Source organism: Nematolebias whitei, chromosome 10 (assembly GCF_014905685.2).
Source record: "Nematolebias whitei isolate Nwh7 chromosome 10, NemWhi1, whole genome shotgun sequence".
NCBI classification, from domain to species: Eukaryota; Metazoa; Chordata; class Actinopteri; order Cyprinodontiformes; family Rivulidae; genus Nematolebias; species Nematolebias whitei.
Window position 1 is genome coordinate 7,806,505 of NC_056507.1, and position 27,355 is coordinate 7,833,859.

General features: G+C 40.2%; 1 protein-coding gene across 1 annotated transcript in view; it reads left to right on the top strand.

Moving 5' to 3' along the window:
• kif21a (kinesin family member 21A) overlaps positions 1-27,355 on the top strand; it is a 45,612-nt gene that overhangs the window by 14,138 nt on the left and 4,119 nt on the right. Inside the window, exons 13-29 of the mRNA XM_037683104.1 lie at positions 510-698; positions 1,036-1,235; positions 1,322-1,429; positions 1,532-1,600; positions 4,029-4,174; positions 4,255-4,396; positions 5,400-5,594; positions 9,077-9,178; positions 9,549-9,714; positions 11,693-11,713; positions 12,339-12,396; positions 13,197-13,251; positions 13,343-13,536; positions 15,640-15,759; positions 22,874-23,010; positions 23,465-23,639; positions 26,881-27,045. Of these exons, the coding sequence (XP_037539032.1) occupies positions 510-698; positions 1,036-1,235; positions 1,322-1,429; positions 1,532-1,600; positions 4,029-4,174; positions 4,255-4,396; positions 5,400-5,594; positions 9,077-9,178; positions 9,549-9,714; positions 11,693-11,713; positions 12,339-12,396; positions 13,197-13,251; positions 13,343-13,536; positions 15,640-15,759; positions 22,874-23,010; positions 23,465-23,639; positions 26,881-27,045 (2,242 nt within the window). The remainder of the gene's footprint in view (positions 1-509; positions 699-1,035; positions 1,236-1,321; positions 1,430-1,531; positions 1,601-4,028; positions 4,175-4,254; positions 4,397-5,399; positions 5,595-9,076; positions 9,179-9,548; positions 9,715-11,692; positions 11,714-12,338; positions 12,397-13,196; positions 13,252-13,342; positions 13,537-15,639; positions 15,760-22,873; positions 23,011-23,464; positions 23,640-26,880; positions 27,046-27,355) is intronic.

Sequence of the window (27,355 nt, forward strand, 5' to 3'; positions counted from 1 at the left end):
GATGGATTGAAGGATGGATGGATTGATTGATGGATGGATTGATGGATGGATTAGAGGCACCCAGTTGCATTTGCTAATTGTACAAAAAATACATATGAAGTAATCAAAAAGAAGCAAAATACACAAATTTGAAGAAGATGCATATACAAAAGGTAGTAGGGAGTACTACATTTATCATTAATCTATATATATGCATACATACAAACACATCTAAGTATACATACATATATACATGTATGGAGTGGACCAAAGAAACACAACACACAGTTCGTCTTTAAATTTTACAAGCTTCAAAATGCTTTTTTTTGTTTGTTTTGTTTAATTTGATGAAAACAACAATCGGCTCATGTTGAAAATGATGTGTTCATGTTTACTACTAAAGCTAGTTATTTAGATTTGTAAACAAACCAGGGCTAAAATAAGCCAGTCTACGTTCATAGGAGAACTGCTTATTCTTTCTGAATTATGAGTGCGCATGTAGACTCTTAACGTGCTGACCTGTCCGACAGAGAACTACCAGGCAGATCTGGCCAACATCACCTGTGAGATCGCCATCAAGCAGAAACTCATCGACGAGCTGGAGAACAGCCAGCGGCGTCTGCACACACTCAAACAGCAGTACGAACAGAAGCTGATGATGCTGCAGTGCAAGATCAGAGACACTCAACTGGAGAGAGATCGGGTCCTCCAAAACATGAGTAAGACATCTCTGTGAGGAAAATGTAGCAAATAAAACCATCCACCAGATGGCACACTTGGACTTTTTATCTCATTTCATCAGGTTGTTTTGGCCTCAGCTGACAGAATATTTGAAAATATACCTAGTAAGTTTTGTGCTTAGAATAAAACCTTTGAACTGTAAGTGTCTGCCAAGATCCACAAACTGTTTATATTTAGGTTGACAAAGCACTAATAGGTCAAACATTTGTCTGAAATGAATCCAAGTCTAGACATGAACCATTTAAAATACTTTCAGCTTTTTTGCGTACATTTTTGATAAATCACCCTTTTTATTTTTGTGCCGTGTATTTCAAGATTCATTGGAAAGCGGCTCAGACGACAAAGCTCGTAAAATCAAAGCGGAATACGAGAAGAAGCTGAGCATCATGAACAAGGAGCTTCAGAAGCTGCAGTCTGCGCAGAAGGAGCACGCACGCCTGTTGAAGAACCAATCGCAGTATGAGAAGCAGCTCAAGAAGCTTCAGATGGATGTGACGGAGATGAAGAAGACTAAGGTATGGCTTTTTTTTTTCCTTTCCATTTTACATGTAGGTCTTTAATGATATGGTACGTTAAAAATAATTTATTTTTTTTGTTTCAGGTTCGTCTAATGAAACAAATGAAGGACCAACAGGACAAAAACAGAATGAACGAGTCTCGCAGGAACCGAGAAATTGCCTCTTTAAAGAAAGACCAGCGAAGGCAAGAGGTCAGTGGCGAGGAGTTTCTCAGCCAGTCGTTTAACGTTCGATTGCTCCACTTACATCAGAGCACAAACCCCAAGTTTCAGTTTAATTTATTTCTTCCTCAGCATCAACTGAAGTTACTGGAGGCCCAGAAAAGACAGCAGGAACTGATTCTGAGGAGGAAGACTGAGGAGGTGAGTAAATAAAAAAAGCTTTTTAATATAAAACAGATAGTTTCAGAATATGCACCCTAGTTACTCGGAGCTGTGGTCAGATGAGGCTCAAATTAAACATTTCATTCATCAAAAACACCAATATGACTGGCACAAACCTAATGTCTCTTATGTTAAACAGCATCACTACAGAGAAGCATGGTGGTGGCAGCATCTTGCTGTGCAGATGTTTTCATCAGCAGGGACTGGAAAACTGGTCAGAGTTGAACAAAAAATGGAGGGAGCAAATTATAGAGAAATTATTGGGGGAAACTTGTTTTCCAGTGATTTGTGACTGGGACAGCAGGACAATGACCCTAAAAATGCTGCTGACCATAGGCGTCGCAACAATTATATTTGAAGGGGACATGTCCCCCTCACATTTAAAAAATGTTCATTTGGACACCCCCCCCCCCCCCCACACACACACACACATTTACCAGGAAAAATTAGTTCACCAAGCGCTGTTTCTATTTCTTTGTGAACAAATCCATTCCACTTGGTTAACAGGAGAAAACTCAAACCACTAAAAGTCCACTCCCCAGAGGATCCCCCAGAAAATTTTGAACAAAGTAGATGTGATTTCCTGCATTTTGATGTATTTTAATGGATTGTATATCAGAATCAGAATAAACTTTATTATCATTGCACCGAGATACAACGAGAACATGTACGTACAGTCGTCCGAAAGATGGGCGGAGTGCAAGAAGCTGCTGCTAATTAGCGTGGCCCTCTTATTCTTCTTCAGAATAATATTTTTGCTTAGGTGAGAAAGGGGAAGAAAAACACGAGGAGAGACGGTATAAAAAAAGATCTCTCACACCGTGTCCTAGACAGGGCACAATTTGAGGCATCAAAAAACCTACCACAGCAAAGCTCATACATAGACGTGATACATGTTCATATAGGCCGGTGAAGACATTGAATTTTAAGGGAGGGTCGTAACATAGTCCAGATAAGAGGTGTTATTTATCATCAGCTTGGTTGAGGTTCCATCACATGTCCTTGGGGCCTTGGGGAAGGGAGGGGTGAGGAGACAGACAAAGCGTCTTTGTTTTTCCTAAACACGCCAGGAGGAGCTGAGATAAGTCCACCGTCAAGGCCACGGTCTGGGTCAGGCAGAACTCATAAATTGCCGTTTCTGCCTTTTAAAGTCTCGCTGGTACATTTCTCTGATGGTGACTCCAAACAGCCAAATTTATTCCTTTATGCTGAAAGTGGAGCTCACAGCTTCTCCAAGATTATTCCCACCGTTCATGGCTGCTGCCAGAAAGTTCACAGTCCTGAAAACAGCCTGCTCCAGCTCTCTGACGCAGCTCCACGTAATTCAGTCTGAGTGCTGCCAAGCGTCGACACATCCACACGAATTTGTAGACAATCCAGATTTCACCAACCCAAACAGCAAAATCCAGTTGTCATCATGAATCCAATTTGTTTCCGTCAAGAGTCCTGCTTACTCTGACTCCGGTCGGGAGAAGTTGATCAGTTTTGTTGAGAGACCAGCTGATCATATCCTTCGACTTGAGAAGGTATGCAGGAAAAAAAAGAGGCTCTTTAACTCTTTAAGGGTTCACAAAACGAAAGAGAGCAAAGCAGGAAAGTGAAGGGACGGAGCAGACGAGGACACGTCCATCCTCACCGGAGCACAGAGAAAAAAAAATCTACAAGGTTGTAAAAAATTGTATATATGTGTGTATATGTAAAGGCATTTTAAACCTCACAATCTGGCAATATTCTAAACAATGTTTCTAAACTCTAAACGCTCTAAAAGAGCACAGAATGTCATGATTTCAGCTCCCTGCCAGCACTCTCGGCCACGTCCATGTCTGCTGCAGAGCGTAGATCCTGACACGCTGCAGGAGGGAGCTTCTCCTGCAGATACGGGCTGCACACAGACCTGTGCAGCAGGTGCTAACTAATTTAAAATTATTTAGTTAAAATAAAAATTCCATGCCCATCGTGCAGCTCCTCCATCAATCAGCCAATTATGTGTCATGTCCAATCTTACTTTGAAAACCGTGATAGAGCGAGTCCGCGCAAAATGAACCACGAAGTAGCGAGGAACTACTGTGAATATAGCACCGGCTCACGGACCCCAGTTTGAGAACCAGTGCCCTGGATAGCAGCTCTCTGCTCCACACAGAGGGCTGTGGTAGCTCTGTGGTCTGTGTTTGCCAAGTCTTTGTGCAAAACAGTTCGCTGTGTCGACCCCTGAAGAAGGGAGCAGTTGAAAAAAAATAAATAAATAAACTGATAAAGATTTTCAGTTCAGTTTTTGGTCTTTCAAAGTTCTTCACTAACCCCGTCTTTCTGCAGAGTTGTTTGAACGTGGAGCACAGCGAGTCCGCTCCCTGTCCCTCCCCACAGTTTAATATTTCACCCCCATGTCTCTTGGTGCTCTGTGTGTCAGGTGACCGCTCTCAGGAGGCAGGTCAGGCCCACCTCAGGTAAAGTGCTCAGGAAAGTCAACCTTCCAGAACCAGCTCAGGACTCCGCCCACCGCCCCCCCTCTGGACGCATGTACTCCTCCAGCAGCACCGCTCCCAACGGCACATGGTGAGTCTACAGATGTGTTAAAGCGCCTGAGTTTAGAACTGAAGCATCCAGAACATTGAAACTGATGACTGTGTGTCCAGGTCTTACAGGCGCTCAGCAGGGGTTTATTCCACCAGAATCGCTCGCAACAAATGGCAGACCCTGGAGCGGCGCATCTCTGATGTCATCATGCAAAGGATGACCATCTCCAACATGGAGGCCGACATGAACCGCCTCCTCAAGGTGACATCAGAAGCAGTTTATGCATTTGTTAGAATGAATTGGGACATGCTGTATTACAGCAGCTCTGAGCTTTTCATAAATCCAGGTGTATATTTAAAAACAACTTCATTTTCTTATTTTCTAACTTTAATAATAATAATAATAATAATGTCATCACAATGTCAGCACTGTATGTTTCCATACAATGGCGAAATTAGTCTCTGCATTTAACCCATCCACCACCAGGTGGTGCAGTGGGCAGCTATTGAAAGCGCCCGGGGGACATTTTTGTCGTCTTCCTCGATTTCTCAGTGAAAATTAAGCTTTAATTCCATTTTTTAAAATGACAAATTAGTTAAATTTTTACTTTTATTTGTAAACAAACTAAACTTGCGGAAAGGAAAATATCAAAGTTGTGAGTATGTGAATGATTGTTCAAATGTTTATATGTAATGATGTGAACTATTGAGGTCTATTTCTAAACTTTTATGAACAAAATAGAATAATTTGTCTTGTTTTTATATAAATATATGCCTGTCATAGTCGACGCGTTAAATTATATCCTGCTGCATGCTCAATAATTAAATTATAGTCTCCATACATCTGTCAGCTTTCTCTTGTCCCGCCCATAAGTTCTGATTCACTCTAGATAATTTAACAAAATTTGATAAACACATCAAAGGGTCAGTACACTTTTCATCACCCCAGCTTCAAGATCAAGGTCACAAATCAAGGTCAAAGTTACAACAAAATCTTTGCTTGTCTGGAACATAACTTCTGATCCGCTCAAGATAATTTAACAAAATTTGTCACGTGTTTGTACCATCACCACACGACGTGCTGCATAATCTTTTACCACCCCAGTGTCAAGGTCACAAATCAGGTTCAAATGTTATACAAGGTCTTTGTTGTATTGCTCTATAATAGGCATTTAATGTGCTGCGTGCTGTTCTGTTGTTCCTCTTTTCCCAGTCATCGCTAGCATTGATCACATTTAGAAACAACTGGTCTTTTTAACACACAGCAACGAGAGGAGCTGACGAAGCGTAAGGAGAAGGTGATCCGGAAGAGGGACCGTCTTCTGCGAGAGGGGGCGGAGTCAGAGAAGGCAGCGCTTCCCCTCAGTGAGGAAATGGATGCCTTGACTGCCAACATTGACTACATTAATGACAGCATTGCAGACTGTCAGGCCAACATCATGCAGATGGAGGAAACAAAGGTAAACTGTTCCAATCATAGAAGCAAGAGCTCTGACTTCATGCACGGATCTTGATTTTGTTGTTGCGAAGTTTGTTTTCAAACTCAAGTTGTGCCTTTGTACATTGGGGGGGGTGGGGGGGGGGCTCTCATTATCATTAGATTAAAATTGTTTCATATATATAGTCCTCATTATCTCACCTGCACATGGTTCCTACAGCTGCAGCAATGCTGACTGCTGTAGAAAAGAGAGAACGTCAGCGTTTTAATTAACTGATCATTTTAAAACTCTCAACAAAAAGGCTCTTTAAAAAAACTATTCATTACTCATTAAGTTGTCTGTCCCAGAGATCTTTGTACACGTTGCTCTAATGCCAAAATTGTACTGATGTGGCTTGACCCAGTGGGTAGGGTGGTTGGAGGTTTGATCCCCAGTGTGCTTGGGCAACACGCTGTACCACCCATCACCATGCTTATAGGTGTATGAGTGATAATATAAAAAGGTGTTGTATATAATGTGTAAAAATATATAAGTTTGTATGAATGGCTGAATGATAAACTCTGTAAAGTGCTTTGCAGAAACTCGTGTATGAGTTTTCATACTGAATGATGGCTTATGAACAAAATTAGAAAAGTACTCATCTTCTGCACACATTTCCTGCAAACATCTCAATTCAATTCAACTCAATTCATCTCGGCTCATGGACAACTGTGATATACCCGACCTGTCACCCAGCTCACTCTGAAAGGCCCCAGCATGGTGGGGGCTTTAACTGGCATGAGCAATGCACAGCTTCTCCCAGTTTCCCTCCAAAGCTGCTACTGTTCCACTATTACACACAACTTTAGGCAGCTAGATACGGGCATGTGTCATTGTCTGCATGTTGTCGACCTTAGAAATCATCTCAGGGTACTTGTTTTGAATTAATATTTGATCCAACACTGTTTTCTTCTCGTTGAGAATAGAAGTGCCCCTTAGACAATTGTCATGTATTTAATGTTCCTCATCTGTCTGTGCTCATTGCATGCAGTCATGTATGCATGTTTATGTCTACACGTGACAAAAATAAAGGAAACCTTACAGTTTTCTATGAACTGTGGTTGTTTTAATAATCTTTGAGGCGTGTTGAATGCTGTATGAGGTTCAGTTTCATTGTTTGAGTTTAAACCATAAATGCTCAAACACAGAAAACATTTATATACCCCTTAAGTTTAGGAAAAAGAATGGAGTTTTGGTGCATTTAGGTGAATTTCAGTACTTTGTAATATGGTACTGTCAACTGAAAAGTACACGTGTATGTTTTGATACATCCCAACATGTGGGTGGAACTCAACCTTTCTGTGCGTATCCAACATTGAGCCGCCTGGAGAGGATAAATAGATGCTATAGAATTTGTGAACTATTTATCATTTACTGAAAAATTCATCAAGCTTTTTTTTGCTGCTTCAAACAAATTTCACATATCGGGCATTATGTTGAAGCTGTTCAGATTTGTTTTTACAAGTTTATTTCAGGTAAATTGTCTGCAAGTGGTCAGCTCTGAGACCTCTGTTTACATTTGGTGGTAAAAAGTGTATCATATGTTTTGCGACTGGATGCCATTAACCACGCAGTATGCAGATAAACACAGCTGCATCACACAGGCGTACATGACGTACATTCAGTCATCTCAAGCATACAGACATAAGACACAATATTAGAGAATTAAAGCCACATATACAATAATTACTGACTTCACAGAGCTCAGAGATGGAGCAAAGCCTGAAGATTTTGACCTGTGGAAATCCTCCATAGGGAAACGTGGTGCGCTGAGAGGTGTCAGCTGTTTTCAATTCATAAAAATAAGTTGATAACACTATTTATCTGAGGAGCAGACTGCTTTGAGTTTAACGCCATCGCAGAACTCTCATCTTGAGCATGAAGGCGACAGTGGAAAGAAAAACTCCATCATGGGGAAGAAACCTTTAGCAGAACCAGGCTCAGGACAAGCGACCATCTGCTTCAACCGGCTGGGTTTGAGAGAAACAGGAAGGAGGAACAGATACACAATGGCAGGTCAAGAATCACGTTAAGATAGAAATAGTATCAGATGAAAACTGTTCAATTTTAGCAAATCATTTAAGGAAATGAGGTCAATTTGTCCTCCAGTAGTCTAGCTATAGCAGCATAACAAGCCAACCCTAATTATAGGATTGATCAAAAAGTAAAGCCTTAGTCCCAGTCTTAAAACTGGACAATGTGTCAGTCTCACGGACAGAAACTGGAAGTTGGTTCCACAAGAGAGGAGCCTGATAACTGAAAGATCTTCCTCCCATTCTGTTTTTGGAAACTCTAGGAACCGCAAGTAAGCCTGCAGTTTGAGACCTCTGTTAGGAAAATATGGAGCAGTAAGATCTGTAATATAAGATGGAGCTAGGTTGTTGAGAGCTTTGTAGGTTAGAAGTGAGATTTTTAATTCAATTCTGGACTTGACACGGAGCCAATGGAGAGAAGCTAAAACTGGAGAGATATGATCTCTCCCACTAACTCCAGTTAAGACTCTGGCAGCAGCATTTTGGATCAACTGAAAACTTTATAAAGAAGTATTTGGACATCCAGATAATAAACCATTGCAATAGTCCAGTCTAAATGCGACAAATGCATGAACCAGTTTTTCTGCATCATTTTTAGATAAGACGTTTCTAGTTTTCTGTTTTCTAGTTTTCTGCACAGCTGCATTGTGAATCCACTCTGTTTATTTAGATGAATATAATGCAACGTGTTACTGCTCAAACTTATCCTCTGACCACAGCAAGTCCAAAAACCATCAGAAGCATCACTGTGCACTTTAATATTTAGTCTTGAAATGTAATTTAAAAGAATAACTTCATGCAGATAAATGGATCTCTAAAACATTAAGCGTTCTTCCCCCAGCGCTAAAGATGAAGCAAGTCAGACGGTGAACATGAAGAGAACTCCAGAGTTTTACAGAGCAATAATAATCCTCAGATCTCACTGACAGGAGAGGAGCAAAAACTTGTCAAGTGAAAAGAGCACTAATATTTTTGATTTGTTGGTTAGTTAATCTACAGTTTCATTACTATTCTTCCCTTTATATCTCCCCCCCCCCCCCAAAAGAAAAAAAAAAAAAAAAAATAAAAAAGCAAGTACAGCTGCTGCTAAAGGTGACCTTTTTTCCTGATTTGTTTTTAATTTTGCTTAGAGAATGTTGTGCTCATAAACAACAACTTAAGCTGCTGTCATCTGTCACGAATGCTCTTAGGATGTCAGGGAGTTTAAAATATATATTTTATCACTTGGTTCTGCCTTTGCCACATATTTACATGTATTGCAGCAAAACACGTCATAAATTAGCATAATTTTATACCACAAGTTCAAACTGAACCAAATGAATTAACCAAATATTGTTGTGTGAAACCCAATTAGTGTATTCAAGAAATCCAGCAGTTGAAATAGATAAACGAAACAAAGTTGATTTGAGCTTGAATTTTTCTGTATTTCAGGAGGAGGGGGACACGGTGGACATCTCTGCTGTGATTGGGTCTTGTAGTTTAGCTGAAGCTCGTTTCCTGCTGGATCATTTCATGTCAATGGCGATTAACAAGGTATCGGCACTTAACTTACAATGAAAAGTCCATCATTTTACCTTTTTTTACGGGTATCTTGTGAGTTTATTATTAACATAAAAAAGCTGCTTTGACAAAGGACCAAAATTTTAGAAACATTTGTCAATATAAATCAGCATTAAAGCCACAAACTGAGACTTTTAGAAACTGAATTATTGAATCAATCTTTGAAACACCGTATGTCATTGTAACTTCATACCTGTGTGTACAGCAGTAGTTCAATATCTCCAAAAGATGCTTGTGGTTTATTGTAAATTAAGATTTTAAGACCATACAATAAGAGGAGGTTGGTTATGAGTTAAAGGGTCAGTAAGAGTGTTGTTTTATTTCTTGGGTCGGTCCTTTTCAGGGTCTGCAAGCAGCTCAGCGGGAGTCTCAGGTGAAGGTCATGGAGGGCAGACTGAAGCAGACTGAGATCACCAGTGCTACTCAGAACCAGTTGCTGTTTCACATGCTGAAGGAGAAGGCTGAGTTCAACCCAGAGCTGGATGCACTCTTAGGAAACGCTCTGCAAGGTAAAAACCGCTTTCGGTTGGAGGGTAGAAGTGGAGTTAGAGACATAAACACAGCCAGTTTTAACCAGTCCACATCCTGAAAACCGCTGCTCTGGGGGGGTTGATGGTATAGTTTCTCTTTTACCGAACAGTTTCTATGTATTTGTCTGTAAATACTGTATGTTGCCTCCACAAGTCACGCAATATGTATTTTTCAGGAACTGGACTGTGTTACTGGTTAGTTGCATGACTGAGACTTTTCAAATGCTCTTGCCTGCTGGTGTCTGCTGAATAGAAGCTGGACTTGTTATTTTACTTATTTATTAATGTTTTTTATTCTAATCCAATTTCTACAGTAAAATTCCTGTTTGATGCCCAATCTGTCTTGAGAGACCCTACTGCCAACATAGGGATCATTATGACACACACTCCACCACAATAAGTGGCAGTTCACAGAGTATTCAGTCTGTTTCCTCTAATGCCTCTTATGCATGGTAAAGTCCAGTCCAACCTGTACCAGCCGCAGTCGGCCCAGCCCGTCTTCCCCAGCTCTGGTGTTGTTTGCTTTCAGCAACGTGCTGCCTCAATGTGGGCTGGATCGGCATAGCAAGTCCACATAAATCTCAGCTTAGCACTAATTGCACCTTGTTCTTTGTCCAGGGCACCGGTGCCATCTTTTGTGTGTTACCATTTTTTAAAAGAAAAATAGGAGCTCCCTCTGTCACGCAAGTAGCTGAAGTAAATGGTGGTAAGGAGCAGTTGCTGGAAGTATGACTCATCTGTGACGTGACGCCCCGGGCCAGCAAACGTATTAATGTCCAGCAGTCTGCTGATGTCAAATCTGCAGCACCATTCAACTTTTACAGGTTATACAGGTTAATCCCATTGAGCCTCGGGGACTCATTTACAAGAGAGACCTGGAAGAGCACCAGCCCAGCCTGAATGAATCCAAGTCTCTGGGTTCTAACAATTAAGATGGAACTGGGACAGACTGCCCAATGGCAACATTCAAAACCCGGGGTGGAATCCGCAGGTCGGGCCAGTGCAGGTTGTTGCGGAACCTGGATTGGGCCAGTCCAGGCCGGGTCGGGCCTTACAATGCATAAAGGCCAAAATTGTATAACTGAAATGTATGTAGATGATACTGTAGTTTATTTATTCATGATAGCATTATGAATCAAATGGCCCAACGACTAGGGGTGCACCGATTTCCTTAATTTTGGGAGATCGGAGATCGGCCCGATACTTGAATTAGAAACCGATTTTACCTTCTTTTTTTTTTTTTTTGTAGTTTTAACAATTGTCTAAACCATTTATATTTCAGAGCACTACCTCATGGCCAGTTAAAACAAGTTTGTATTGTTTCTAGGATATTGTTCAAGGATATGTTTTTCAATAAAATAAGATTGGAAAATTGAAGGTGCATTGTGACCTTATAACACTTGACAGCGTCGCTTATAAAACAAAATCGGTATCAGCAGGTCAGGCTTTTTAGAAATCGGTGATCGGCCAGAAAACTGCAATCGGTGCACCCTTACCAACAACGTACCAACATACAGACTTTATGATTCTTTATGCGACTTGCCGAATTTAAAACTACAGGTATACATTTTTTGTAAACTTTAAAGTTAAGGCAATCAAGGTTTTTAACAGGGTTAAATTTAACTTCAAATTTTAGGCTCAAAAGAAATTGCATGTAAACAGCAGCAGCTATAAGATGCATCGATACGCTCACATATTGTTTGTCTTTTAACCAGCTTGTCGCAGGCTTGATCTGCTACATTAAAACCATAGCAATAAATATATTTTGTGTCTATTTAGATATTTTTTGCCAGCCTCTGTTCAGTAGTTCTGTGTTCCGTTTCCTGTTGGCCCATTTTACTTTTAAATCTACTTTTTAGTCGTTTTATTTTTCCAGTTTTGGGGAACACTGTTTTTGTTTTGTGCATTGCCTTTTTTGGTTCCCCCATGTTTTCTTTTTTTCTCGTGTTTTTTACAGAGCTAGGTAACCCCCCGGCCGGTAAGTGAAACCTCGTTGGACTTATGAATGCATGGTTCCTTCCCTTTGCACTCCGAGAGCTAACTTAACATAACTAAAGCAGGTGCATGAGGTGCCGTGCAGTCAGGCTTCTCTCCATCTGTCAGCTGACCTCCTTCTCTCTTCTTACTTGGACATTCTCGTCAGCTCTGCTCATGTGTGCTACAGCCTCCACGCTTTAGCACCGTCTAACCCTCCACAGGATCCTCACAACCTGGATGTTTTGGCTCCGTCAGACCCTGTAGGTCTGACCCCATCAGGAGCAACAAACTAATGATTCCTCACACCAATAAACATTCTCTCTCTCACACATGTCCCTGAGTAACCCCCCTGTTTTTTCCCCCATTCATCTGAACCTGTATAGCCCAGCAAGGACCAAGTTTGCCAATAAAACAGCATGGTGCTGCTCTGACATCAAGCTCATCTGCTTATCTTGTTTTATATTTTACATCCATTTTGAGCAGCTACACAAAAAACTAAATTAATAAAGTGATGAGTAATTTAATCTTGAGTGAAATAAAATGGCATCACATTCTTTTCAAAAGTGTTCTCACCTTTCATTTTGTTTGTAATTATTTTTTTATGTCTCACTGATCTAATTTGACAGAAAATGGGGACGATAGCAGCAGCGATGAGTCGGCTCAGAGTCCCTTGGCAGAGGGAGCGTAAGTTTCTGCTTGTTTATTATTTGTTTTAAAAGTGTATCTTATTTTCAAGTTTTCACAAATATTTATTTTTCCTTTTATTACTACTGTAATTTCCACCGTACTTGTCGCACCGCCGTATAAGTCGCATCGTCCAGTTATGTCTAAAAAAGTGGAAAAATCCATAAATATGTTGCTTCGCCGTATATGTTGCAGTAATTATGTAGTTAAATAAAAGAAAATAAACATGCCCCCTCCTCTGGCACCGGAGGAGGGGGCGTGCCAAAGAGACCATCTTAGCACCAACATAACTGGTTTGTTCCACTTTGAAGAAAGCTGTTGGGGAAAGAATCAGTTTTGTGTTGTGCGTTTCCTTGACTGATGAAGTCTTCTGGATGGAAGTTGAAACGTTTCAGCACAAAAAACAACAAAAAACTGTCCAGATGACCTGACTGAAAATTGTTGGATTGTATACCTGGATTATTGAGCATGGACTTTGTTGATAAAATAAAATACTTTTGTTTGACTTTTATATTTGATGTTACAATTTTTTATTTTGTTTGTTAGTGATTTTGTGACACTTGTTCAGGGACAATGGATGTTTAATAATGTTAAATAAACCAAGGTTAAACCTAACGTTCATATGATGCGACGTCGTCTGCTTACTGTATAATGGATTTTCCATGTTCCATCTGTTCAGGTTGATTTGATGATGGATGATAAATTGTTTTGTATGAGGAGGAGTTTGATTATATGTGAAGTGTATTTTAAGTGCATTTCATGATTCATGCATTAAAAGTCTTAACATGTTCCCTTTACAGCTCATTGACATCAGACCTCTTGAAACTTTGTGGCGAGACCAAAACAAAAAATAAGGTATTTTCTGAGTTTTTTGGGGGATCAACACCTTTTACTACAAAAAAACGCCAGACATTATGTTCCTTTTTTTTCCCCCTATAATGTTAAGGCTCGCAGAAGGACCACCACTCAGATGGAGTTGCTGTACGCCAACAGCGATTCTGCCCCTGACACAGCCGCAGATTTCTCTGGTCCGATGCTGCAGCTCCCTGAAACACCAGATGGGAGTGGAGATATGGACTTCTCTTCAATCAGGGACTACACAGCCCTCTCCCCTGGCGTTTCCTCTAAAATGGGCAGCATGTAAGTCCAGGCCCAACACTCTTTTATTTTTTTTTTAAATTTTTGCTTCTGTCCTCTGCTGTTTGCCGCTTTATTAATTGTTTGCTTGCATCATTTACAAAAATCTTCTTTATAAATGGCCACACACCCAGATTTTGAGTCATTTGATGTAAAAGCATGAAGAGATGAGCACATATTATTTGTATGTCTTCTTTAATGTTCCCTGCAAAAACTGCTCATTTAATTTCTTATTTCAACGTGGACTTCAAAAACAAACTTACAGGCTGTTTTATCTAGCTATACGGGCTAGTTAACTAACATTACCTTCATGAGTAGGCCTGTCACGATAACAAATTTTGCTGGGCGATTAATTGTCTCAGAAATTATTGCGATAAACGATAATATTGTTTGAAATTTGACAAGAATTAGTAATTCTTGTCAAATTTAAGAAGAAATGTTGGTTAGTTTTTGTGTGTAGTATCTTTTTTGACCACCGGATGGCAGTATAAGACAGATTGAACCGAAAGACGGGTAGTGAGGGAGCGAGCAGCGTGTCTCTTTAAGAAAATTGGGAGGGAGGCCCCTTGACATTGTTCTAGAATTGCGCCGCTCAAGGTGGCTGCATGTTGGAGCAGCTCTGTTACTTTCATTCTGAGATTTTACTTTTGGAAACTTTAATTCCTCTTTTTCTGGACTTAAATCACATTTTTTGGATGATTGTTCCTCTGGTATCGGATGCTGTGCAGCTGGAAGGATTTTTACTTAAACTTTTTTAGTTTTGGACATTTGTTATGATGCGTAACCATGGCAACAAGTCAGTTTTTCTACAACCAACAGCAGCTGATTAACATCTCAAAAGCTCAAATAATATCTCAACTACAGCCCCAAATCTCAAATGAGTTGAAAAGGACATTCTGTGGATGCATTCTCATCTGCCTGCCAGCTGTGCTCGAGTGCCTGACCACTGAGATCCTGGAACTATTAGGAAACACGGCTCATTACAGCAGAAGGACAGGATCGTCCCTCGGCACCTACAGCTGCCTGTCCGCAGCGGCGAGGAGCTCGGCAGACTGCTGGGAGGAGTGGCCATCGCTCTGGGAGGAGTTCTGCCCGCCATTCAGGCGATCCTACAGCTTGGGGGAACCAAGAGGTCAGCCGAGTCTGGGTGGACGGATCAGACGGCTTCTGCGGCCAGTTTCTTAGGATCTACTGTGGGATGGACCTTTACAAGAGATCCTTCCTGTCTACAGTCATCAGTATCTATAACATATCTTAATGAAATGAGGATAATGAGTTGCAACAACAAATAATTTCCCTTTGGGATTAATAAAGTATTTTTGAATTGAATTGAATTGAATTGAATTGACATGACATGGGTTGTCTCTCTTTCCCGTGTTTTGGTTCTCAAAATGGCGGATGCTCAGTGTGGTTTGAGCTCTGTAGCATAGCATTTTTTGCACAAAGCTTTTAATTAAAAATCAGTAAACAAGTTCTTAGCTTCTTTTTGCAGAGAAAAACAACTTTTTAGACAAAAGCAGGGGTTTCAACCGTAAATTTTGGAGCTTCCACAAGACTGAGTTTTTTTTTTCCTGATGTCAGCCTGTTAGCTTAGCTTGTAGCTTAGCTTCTCAGCTGCTTTTAACGATCTAAAAAAGGGATTTTGGACGTTTGAAACTGGGAGAAAGGGAGGGTCAGTGAAGAACACCAGAGTTCAGTCTTTTGTCATCCAGTGTCTTTAGTAGAAAGAGAGAGACACAAAGAAACGATAAAGCCGATGAATGAAAATGAGGTCGATAATTTTCATTTATTATGCGATTAATTGATTTATTGTTTATCATGACAGGCTTATTCATGAGAACTAGTAGAAAGCCTCTAGCACGGGGCGGGGAAGTTCTCTAACATAACTAAGTGTCCACATTAATTAAGAAAAAGAGCTTGCTGAAGAACCTCCTCTGTGTTGCATCATATTATCATGTAACTGTTTCTGTGCGTACTGCTCATCTCTTCATAGTGGACATCATTTTATGTTAATTTCACGTCCATCTGTTGTTTTTATAATTTTTTTTTTTTGTGTGTACTGTCTTTGTGCTGTTTCGGGATAAATTGGTCAAATCGAACCCTCAGTTCTGGCTCCAGGCCAGGAATGGAGAAACGAACTCCAGAGCCTTCTCCGCTCTCTCGCAGGAAGACCTATGACAAGGCACAAGCAGCAGCTGAAAGGGCAAAGGTCAAGGAGATTAAACAGTAAGAAGAGCTTGCCAACGTTGTGGCTGCAAAGCTGAAACAAAGAAAACACTACTTCTCTTAATGCTGCTAATCTCCTGTCAGTTTCCTGCTTTGGAGAAGCATCTTTAATGCTCTGCATCTTGTTTTGATAGCCTTACACCTGCCAAGCTCTATAATAAACTTAAAGCTTTAGTTTAGATCTTTTTAAGGGTTTTCATTTTAAGAATATCTCACCTTGAAGCTAGCTTTCTGAATGACCTAAATTTGTATAAATAGTTAAATTTTGACTTGATTGATGATCTAACAGCCAGTCTGAGCAAGGGCCATAATTAAAATGCGTTGCTTCCATTTTAAAACGGTCTCAAAAATTTAACAGCAGTTTATACGAACTGTGTTTTCTAAACCTTTACATTCGTGCTACTTTCAGATTATGTTGTTTACCTAGGATTCTGTGGTTATTTGCAAGCACAATTGGCATTAGCAGCAGTTAGCTATAGCACACCTGGTGGGACACATTAGCTCATAAGTCTAGTTAGAAATAAACGTTTAAAAAATAATCAAATTGAGGTTGTTCAAGGAGCTCTACAATAGGAAAAATAATTGTTCATAGCCTTTCTACAAAACCCTGCTTGATCTAAACTATCCCTTTAAATGCTTACTCTTCTTTTTTAAACTATAATATTATGACGCTTGTTTTGAGTCATAATAATTATTACTGTAGCTTTTGCTGCATCAGCTTGTGGATCCATTCCTCTGCCTCTGATGCTTTCCTGATCCATTTTTCTCTTATGGATCACTTTACTGTCGGTGTCTTAGTCTAACGAGTAAATTCTTTTGGGTTAAGTTTATTTTGATGAATGTTTGGAATAAACCGTTTTTTGTAAAATTTGCTTTACATCTATGGAAAAACTAAGATCCATAAGTAAATTCTATGTCCTGATCTTTCCGTCAGTTGAACGTATTACTCTTTTGCAACATAAAAATGACAACTACAGTTAGGCCTGTCGCGATAAACAATAAATTAATTAATTAATTGCATGATAAATGAAAATTATCAACCTCATTTTCATTTATCGGCTTATCGTTTCTTCGTCTCTCTCTTTCTACTAAAGACACTGGATGACAAGGCTCAACTCCGGTGCTCTTCACTGACCCCTCCCTTTCTCTTTAAAATCCATTTTAACTATCCAAAATCACATTTTTCTGTTGTTTTTCTCTGAAAAAAGAAGCTGAGAACTTGATTACTGATTTTTTTAATTAAAAGCTTTGTATGAAAAATCCTATGCTAAAGAGCTCAAACCACACCGAGCGTCCGCCATTTTAAGAACTGAATAAAGGAAGGAGAGACAGCCCATGTCACGTCAAGGGGCCTCCCTCTCATTTTCCTTAAAGAGACACGCTGCTCGCTCCCTCACTATCTATCCTTCGGTTCAGACAGTCTTATACTGCCATCCGGTGGTTAAAAAAGGTACTACACACAAAAATGAAAAACATTTCTTTTTAAATTTTACAATAATTACTAATTGTCAAATTTCAAACAATATTATCGTTTATCGCAATAATTTCTGAGACAATCGCTCATCAAAAATTATCGTGACAGGCCTGTTGTACTACCCGTTCATTCAGGCTGATTTCTGATGCACAAACCCAGTGCCAGTGCACTCGAACTGTCGTATTGAAGAACCAAAGGACATGCTGTGTGAACATATTTCACAAGTACAGCATCTCATGCAAGACTTAATTTCAAATGTTTTCTATTTATTTTTTTTTAATTTTAGATTTAGTAACCCTGCAGGAATAAGTAAGAAATAGCAAGGTTGCAAATATAAATGAAAAAGCTTTTGTTGAATTGTTGGTATTTTGACCATTAAACAAGCAGGACACCAAACAAAATAAACCCTCTAAGCCTCAGCGTGGCATTTAGACTGTCACCAGCCTCAGGCTAAATGTGACATTTGTTATAGCAAGTCCCCTCATTTTCATCAACACATATTTTTGTGTGCAATAGTTATTTAAGGTTCACTGAAATTTAGTTTTTTAAATATATTTTTTAGATGTATAGTTCTGTTTTTCTCACAGCTTTAGTTTGACAGAAATAAACAATGAAATAGGAGTATTTTTTTAAATCTTTCTTTAGATAAGTGAAATATAGTTGCCAAATTAGTTACGTTGAGACGACGTCATGCGTTCCACTATAGCCAGCACACTAAATCCCAGTGGTATGTTTGTCTTTTAAATAAAAAATGAACATAAACAGTTGTAAAAAGTGCTTTTTGCTGTTGAGCAGTCCTGTCTGTTCCTCCCATGTGATGTCATTACAGCGTACAGCATGTCTGTCTGTCTTCTGCTCTCATGTGGTCCTCCCACGCTTTTGCCAACAGACTGTAAACACTTTAATTATGCTGCTGCTTAATTGGCAGTCCTCCTGCCTTCCTTCACAGCTCAGTCACAGAAAAACCTGAAGAACAGCCCACCACTTCCTGTCTCTTAAGTCCAACATACCCCATCCCTGCATTTATCTGTATGACAGGAGATCTGAAGCATGCTGAAAGATCTTGCAGAGTAAACAGGAACAGAAGTAATGTAAATTTAACATCAACTTGCCACAGACTTGGATTAAAGATAGTTTATGCTAATAAGTAGAGTAGAAACAGTATTTATTTAAACCTGATAGTTTTATATTCTATTTTTTGTCTAAATTCCCAAGTAGCTAAAGCTATTTTCTCTATGGATTTCAAGTAGAGGAACTTCAAGGGAGGATACATATAAAATGTTTCTCCAACTCTTTTTTTATCTGATAACCTTTGATTACCTGTATATAAAGTTCAATTAGCTCTGCACATTTAGGCAGAAAATTGAACACTACAGAAAAAGAAAACATGAAATCATGGATGGCCTAAAGTATTTCAAGAAAAGCTAAATATTTTAATACTCACTGCACACTAACAGCAACATTTACTCTGGCCTAGTAGGGGTTCAGACCCCTTTCAATATTTGCTCTTTAAGTTCCTTCGTACTTTATGATAATGTAACATTAAGAAAATCAAGTTGATATTGAAATCAGTAGCTAATCAGTTCTCAGGAAAAACTGACGCTATCTTCCCTTTTAAGCCGAATGGGTACCTAATGTACTCCAGTTAAACCCCCTATCATGTTTCATCTTCTCCCAGTAATCCACAAAAGTATTTTGTTTTCCTTATTTGTTGTAGAAATGGCTAAAGTTTGACTTTTCGTATGCAGGATAAAACTGAGCAATGATTATAGTCACCTGTTGTGGATTCCACCTTTATTTGTTCACCTTTATGTCTTGTATTCAAGCTAGAAACCTTGTTCATAAAAGACATCAAAATATGTGGAGTTTCCACCTTCACTGCTGTGCCGTTTTTATTTAGGAGTTTCCTTAGACAAAACCATGTTATAAAGGTTACAGTGAATGGATCATTTGTGTGGATAAATACTTTGAAACAATGTCAATATATTGACATTGTATGACTTGATTGACTGGTCTTTGTACTGCTGAAAATTTGATATCCTCAGTAATCATCTATAATGAAAATTTTGTTTCAATGAAGGCTTTTTGTGTCCCCTATTGCAAAGTAAAGAGGGGGGAATAGGAAATACCCTCTGTTTGTCCATCAGTGTGTGCTGTGAGCATGATAACTTAAAAAATGAACACCCTTAGCCAGATCATTCCAAAGAGTGGCTATGGAGACAGGTTTCAAAGTAGAACAATCATCAGTCACCTCCTCTACATGGATGACATCAAGCTGTGTGCCAAAAAATGAGCGAGACATTGACTCACTGAGCCACCTTACCAATATTCACAGCAAGGATATTGGAATGTCATTCAGACTGGATAAAAGCAGTCAACTGGTATACAAGAAAGAAAAGTGATCACAACTGAAGGGGTTGAACTGCCTGAAGACAACATTGCAGATGTTCAGGACAGCTACATATACCTTGGAATCCCACAGGCAAATAGCAATGATTGTGAGGCTGCAAAGAAGTTGGCCACAACCAAGTACCTACAGGGAGTAAGGCAGATCTTGAAGAGCCAGCTGAACAGCAAGAATAAAAGTCCATGCCATAAATACATATGAATCAGATACCCAGTTGGTATAATAGTCTGGCCAAAAGTGGAACTCAAAGCCACTGACATTAAGACCCAAAAGCTCCTCAAAATGCATGGAGGGTTTCACCTCAAGTCCAGCACCCTGAGACTATACACTAAGAAAAAGAAAGGAGACAGAGGACTAATGAGTGTCTGAGCCACTATACAAAATGAAATGACTAAGATCTAGAGTATATCAGGAGGAAAGGCCCCCAATAAAGAACTGATGGGTGAATGTCTCAGGCGTCAGCAGAAACCAAATATCCAAGAAGAAGAATCATCATGGAAGGACAAGCCTCTGCACAGCATGTACCACCGACAGATTGAGGAAGTGACTGATATCAGTAAATTCTATGAGTGGCTAGAGAGGGCTGGACTGAAGGACAACACAGAGACATTATTCATGACAGCACAAGAACACGCCCCCAGCACAAGAGCAAATAGAGGCTTGGGTCTACCATTCCATACAAAACCCAAAATCAGGCTGTGCAAAGATGCCCCTGAGACAGTCCAACACAATAGCAGGGTATATGATCCAGTCAGGCAAAGCATACATGGAATGTCATAGCCAAGTGGCTGGAATAATATACACGAACATGTGTGCCTAGTTTGGACTGGAGGTGTTGGAGAATTGAAAGACTGTGGAACTTCAAGACCAACAAACAGCTGATGGCTGATCAACTGGACATTGTGGTGGGTCGACAAGCAAGAGAAGAAGGCTGTGGTGATGTAGCAATCCCAAGTTACTGTAACATCAGGAAGAAGGAGTACACAAAGCTTGAGAAATACCAAGGGCTGGAAGAGACGATACAGAAACTGTGGAGAGTCAGAGTGTTAGTAGTCCCAGTTTCAATGGAGCACTCTGTGCCGTGACCCCCCCCCCCCCCCCCAAACTGGAAGAGTGGCTCAAACAGATCCCAGGAACAACCTCAGAGATCTCTGTCCAGACGAGTGCAGTCCAAGGAAACAGCTATGGTACTGCACAGAATCCCTCAATTGCTCCCTGGCATTTTATAGAGTATTTGTATTTAAAGCAGGGGTGGGCAATTATTTTTTTCCATAGGGCCACATGAGAAACAACAAATATTGTGGAGGGTTGGCACAAATGACTTTTTCATTCAACCTTTATTTAGACAGGTAAATCCCATTGAGCCTCGAGAACTCATTTACAAGAGAGACCTGATTTCAACTTAACTCAATACTGCATAATATTAGTATTTCATTATTAAAAGCAGTACATAGCACTGTTTTAACAAGCTGGTAAGAGTATTTGTTATAATTAAGCAACGAAAAAACGAGGTTTCATTACAAAAAATGTCATTTATTCAATTAAATTTCCCAGTACAATGGTGAACTGTTAACATTTTTACCATTTGTGACGTTATATTAGTGATCATTTTCAGTCACATTCACCCCAAAACTCATTTTGAGTTTTATATACTGCTGGAAAAAGTTCTTAGCTTTGTAAATATATCACAATATTGTCTTTGTACTCCAAATATTATGAAACATCATATAATGGTAATCGTCACTGAACTGTGATTTCGAGTCCCGGTTCTTTACGTACCTACATTTGTAGTCTAAACATCTCATTTGGTGTTTTTCAGTTCTTTTTTCTTGTTTAGTGAGAGAAGTTTAGTCTCTGTTGGGCTTTAACGGAAATGTTAAAGTCAGGTTGAAGGTCTGAGGTGGAGATGTGAAGCAAAGCTGACATCATCAGTGAGAGAGGATCTATATCTGGATTTGGTTAACTTCATTTGTTTTCATATGTATTTTGTAATTCCCCTTACGGGGGCCGGTCAGAGTCAACCAAAGGGCCGCATGTGGCCCTGGGGCCGTACAATGCCCAGGTCTGATTTAAAGTGAAGTGAAACCACTCCGCCATTGCACCTGGTGGTGGCTAAAATTCATTGTCTGTTTTACAGTACCACTATAAGATGTTAATCAGTTGTCCAGCTAGCGGTCTCTCAGTAATCCTGTGATTTTCCTGACAAGGTGATCATACTGGTTTCTGTCAACCACTTTTTTTCTGCATCTCAGGCCCTGTTCAGATTTGACATTATAAAGCCGTTTGGTGACTTGGTTGTAAGTGGATGGCTCTGACCAGCAGTGTATAATAATAATAATAATAATAATAATGTCATCACAATGTCGGCACTGTATGTTTCCATACAATGGCGAAATTAGTCTCTACATTTAACCCATCCACCACCAGGTGGTGCAGTGGGCAGCTATTAGCGCCGGGGGGCATTTTGGGGATGAGGTGTGCTGCCCAGAGACACCACGTGATATGCAGTGACTGGGGATCGTATAAACCTGGCAGTAAATTCATATGACAAACTTTATTTATTTATTTATTGTTATTTTTTTGCAATTGGTGCTCAATAACGTGCTCTGTATATAGATAAACATTCAGCCACGTCACAGTGAGCTGACAGCAACAAACAGGACGTCAGCAGGTTTGCAAATGCGTTTATTTCAACAAAACACGTTTTTTCTTTTGTTTGTTATCCTGAGACATCCATATATTAACTGTGCTGCTTGTGTTCACATCAAAATCAGTAGGAGGCCCTACAGTGGAGTTCAGACTAACAAACACAACCTCCGGAGTTGGTTTTGAGTTAAAACCATTTTCTCTGTGTATTGTTGTCGATCACACTTGTATTTAAAGTGCTATCTAAATTGAATCTGATGGCTGTGGACAGATTTTTAGTGCCACGTGTGACCAGGAGCTCAGATCTTTAAAACTTTGGAAACAAAATGAATCTGCTTTTTTATCGATGCTTTTAAATTCTTATCTTTTTTTAGCATTGAAATGATGCTCTTCACACCCCTCATCAATTTTCTTTGGACAATTCAGTTTCTTTTTTTGTCTTGCTTACAAGTGCTAGATACTATGCATGATGTGTGTGTGTGTGTGTGTGTGTGTGTGGGGGGGGGGCGGTCTGCACTCAAAGTATCAATCTAAAGTCTGTCCATGTCTTTGCTTTTTGACCATGTTTGTTTTTTGTTTTTCCTCAGGGGTGTAATTAACCCGGTGCCATCCACTAAGAGCAGCCGATCGGCAACGCTGCTGTGTGTTCATGTGGCAGAGGGACACGGAAAAGCTGTTTTATGTGTCGACTGCACGGACGACCTTCTGTTCACTGGATCAAAAGGTAAACACTCCCACTCCTTGCTCCCTGCCCCCACATCTTTCACCTCTTGATTTAAACCCCTGCATCTCTAATTAGCAGTCTTTGCATGTCCCCTTATTACAGCGCTGGTAATTTATTACTTCTTGACACGCTGTTATATAACGGCAAATAAAACCTGACAGGGATTAATAAAGACTGTCATATTCAAAGTGTGTGGATAAATGAGGTAATGAAACAAAGTGACATTATGCATGCATGAAAATCCTCAAGAGTAAAGGAGCTTTTCAACCTAATAAATGATGGTACATGTTAATACTGAAGGAATTATTTATTCCCACCGTTGTTCTGGTGGTGTTTTTCTTACAAACATATTTGATTTGGTCCTTTCTGCATAACAATGCCAACAAGTTATAGTTCTGACATCATTCCAGCTGCGTGATCCTTGTTGTAATACATCAATGTATGTCTTCTTTAGACCGAACCTGTAAAGTTTGGAATCTGGTGACGGGTCAAGAGATAATGTCCCTGGCTGGCCACCCCAACAACGTGGTGTCGGTCCGCTACAGTTCTAGTTTAGTCTTCACCGTCTCCACCTCCTACATCAAAGTCTGGGACATCAGGGACTCAGCCAAGTGCATCAAAACACTAACGTGAGCACATCTGTGTTTTTTGGGGTTTATTTAAGAAGCCATTTAAAGACTAAAACACATGTATACAGTAAATGTCCAGTACCGTGAGTTTCTTGGGTTTGTATTTAACCCTTATATTGTTTTTTAGAGAAAAATCAGCAACACATTTATTTTTATACGTTTAATTTTTTTGGTGCAGTCAATAAACGTTTATTTTTTCTGACAAAGCCTATCCTTTCTACCTTTTTTTATTTTGTCAGAATTTTTCCAAATCTTCTCATAAGCTCACAATAACTTTACTCATGTTCTTTTGGGGAAAACTACAACACATTAAAATATGCTGTAAATAAAAATTTGAATCCCATATTTTATCATAAAATACTGGTAATGCATTCTTCTCAGTAAGTTTTTCGTTTTACCTCTGTCCCTATAATTTGGATTTTCAACCCACTATACCACCATCAACCCACTATATAAACAGGTCTCTGTTGTAAATGAGTTCTTGTGACTCATTGAGACTAACCTGTTTAACTAAAGGTTGAATGAATATTCCACCATACCACATCATGTGATGCTCCACTTTTCTATTTGAGAGCCACTGTTAAAATTTAATGAGACGGGGTTCAACTTACCCCAGATGCATTATGTTCTTTCAGCCAGACGTCCCTGCGGAATCCCGCCTCTCATCTAATCTAATAAAATTGTTTTAGTTTGTATGTAAAGAGCAAAAACTCATTTGTATTGCGCACATGTAAATATTTAGTACTAAAAAGCTGTTTCATATGCTTGCAGTCTGGAGAATTGGAAGTTTCTTGGTTGAGTTTGTTGTGATGATAAAAATACAAATATATTTTTATGCCATTAAATAAGTTGGTCAATTCCCCCCAAGGTTATAAGGTACAATACAAGGGTTAATGAAACTAGAAATATATTGTTCTACCAATTCAATTCAATTCAGTTTATAAGTGATATCAATTCCCATATGCAATGACCGTGTTATCTGGAAGAGGGTGATTGGAAGTAATGGCCAACCTGATCTGAATCCTAACAGGATTTTGGTATTGGACTTATGTGCTATGAATGGGTCATAATGAACACCATGTTTGAGCATAGCGTGTTTCATAAGTTTACTTGTTACCAGGCCACCTTTGGCCAAAGGCCAATGATTGATTTAGTACTTGTCTTCAGACTTGTAGCCTTATGTCTTGGACACTAGAGTGAAGAGAAGGGCAGAGCTACCAACTGATTACCACCTGGTGGTGAGTTGAGTCCTGTGGCAGGGGAGGCTGCCAGACGAACTAGTAAACTCAAACCCATAGAGAAAGTGAACTGGAAATATCTGGTGGAGCCCCTTGTCCAAGCGATCTGCAACTCATACCTCTGGGAATTTTTTTTCACATGTCTTGGGGAAGGTTGGGGACATGGAATCCAAATGGACCATGCGCAGGGCTTCTGTTGCAGTCATGTTATGAGGGGAGGGGGTATCCATTGTAAAGGTCCGTCCCACAGCGGATCCGAAGAAACTGGCCGCAGATGCCGTCCGATCTATCCATCCAGACTTGGCAGGCCTCTCAGTTCCCCCAGGCTGTAGGACTGCCCGAATGCCAGGTAGAACTCCTCCCAGAGCGATGGCCAATCCTTCCGCAGTGACGAGGAGTTCAGCAGGCTGCTGGGAGGAGTGGCCATTGCTCTGGGAGGAGTTCTGCCCGGCATTCGGGCGGTCCTACAGCCTGGGGGAACCGAGAGGCCTGCCGAGTCTGGATGGATGGATCGGATGGCATCTGCAGCCAGTTTCTTCGGGTCCGCATGGGACGGACCTTTACAAGAGATCCTTCCTGCCTACAGCCATCAGCATCTATAATAGCGCTTCATGAAATGAGGATAACGAGTTACAACAACAAACGATTTCCCTTTGGGATTAATATTTTTGAATTTGAATTTAATTGAATTATCGTGGCAGAGGTCATCGAAGTAGTCAAAAAACTCCCCTGTGACAGGGCACCAGGTTTGGATAAGATTTGCCCTGAGATGCTGAAGGCTCTGGATATTGTGGGGCTGTCATGGTTGACACATCTCTTCAATGTCTCATGGAGGACTGGAATAATGCCTGTGGAATGGCAGGCTGGGGTAGTGGTTCCCATTTTTTTAGAAGGGGGACCGTAGAGTGTGTTCAACTATTGTGGGATCATACGCATTCCAGGGTGTTGATAGGGAAGCACTGACAAATTGTTGAACCTCGGATTCAGGAAAAGCGCTGAGGTTTCATCCTGATCATGGAACAGTGGAACAGTTCTTCAGCCTTGTAGAGTTGCTAAGGAGGTTGTGGGTGTTCGACTCTCCAGTCAACGTGTGTTTTGTAGACCTGTTGGAGGCTTATGACCGTGTTCCTTGAGACATTCTCTGTGTGTCTGTGTTGGGGGGGTGGGGGGGTGCTGCGGCAGTATGGGATGCCAGGGTTAATCCTAAAGGTTATTCGCTCATAACCTTCAGTGGGCAGTGGGGTGTGTTGAAACCGAATGCGATGTAGCTGGGATGGGAGTCAGCTCCTCAATGTCTGAAGTCAAGTTTCTCAGCCAGAAATGGGTGGAATGACCCTCTGTGTTGGGGAGAGTCTGGGCAGTGTCAGGGACAAAATACCCCCATCACCCTCCACTTTCACGTCTCACCCCCACCGAACAGATGAACAACCTCCCCCCTCCTTTATGATGGAGACCTGAAATTATTTGTTAAGCACCAAAAAAATCTACAGGAAAAAGAAAAAAAGATGCAGAAGTTGAATGGAGTTCGGCAGAATTAAGACAGCGAAGAGCGAGAGTGAGTCATGACGTTTGAGAGATTTGTGATGTTTAGCATGTTTGGGTTTTATAGTTAAGGTGTAGTTAAGTGTGCTTTGTGTTTAGTTTAGTCAGTGAAGACTTTGTTGATGAAGAGGGTGATCATGATTTGTTTCAGAAGAGGAAAGATGAAGAACTGACCAAGCCCCACTAGGTCTGACTCTGTGCAAGTAGCAAAACATCTGGTCATTGCACATCAGTTTTTATGTGTTTACAATCTTTTATGTAGGAGAAATGAAAAGTTAAAAAACAAAGTCACTTCCATTTTGAAGAGAAAATTTTGATCTCTGATACAATGGAAATCACAGAGTTTGGATGTGTCCACTCTGGAAAGAAATGTCTCCACAAAACAACTACATTTTATGACCTCTGACCTTTTTAGTTTCTTGTTTATTAGATTCATATGTGTGTCATCCATGTTTCTCCAGGTCCTCTGGTCAGGTTAATGTTGGGGACATCTGTGCATCCAACACCAGTCGGACAGTCACTATGCCTGCAGGAGAGAACCAGATCAACCAGATTTCTCTCAACCCCAATGGCACGGTTCTGTACGCAGCTGCTGGGAACTCTGTCAGAGTGTGGGATCTCAGAAGGTAAGAACCAGGTGGCCTTCACATGTGCAAATATCAGGCTGTTGGTAAAGAGCAGATGGTTATAATTTTAATGATTATATCAGGATTTCAACACAGTCTAAAAATGAAAGGTTTGTCATTTGTTTTTAGTATATTTATGTCGGAAAGAGTATTTAAACAAAATAGACTAGACAAAATATTTGTTTTCAGACTTGACTCTCTAAAGCATTTGAATATCTAAAAGGAACTGCTCAATGCTTTTTGTACTTTTTGTATTTAAAATATGAGCATATAGTTATAGTTTTAGTTCGCACTTGTGAAGTAAGTTAAG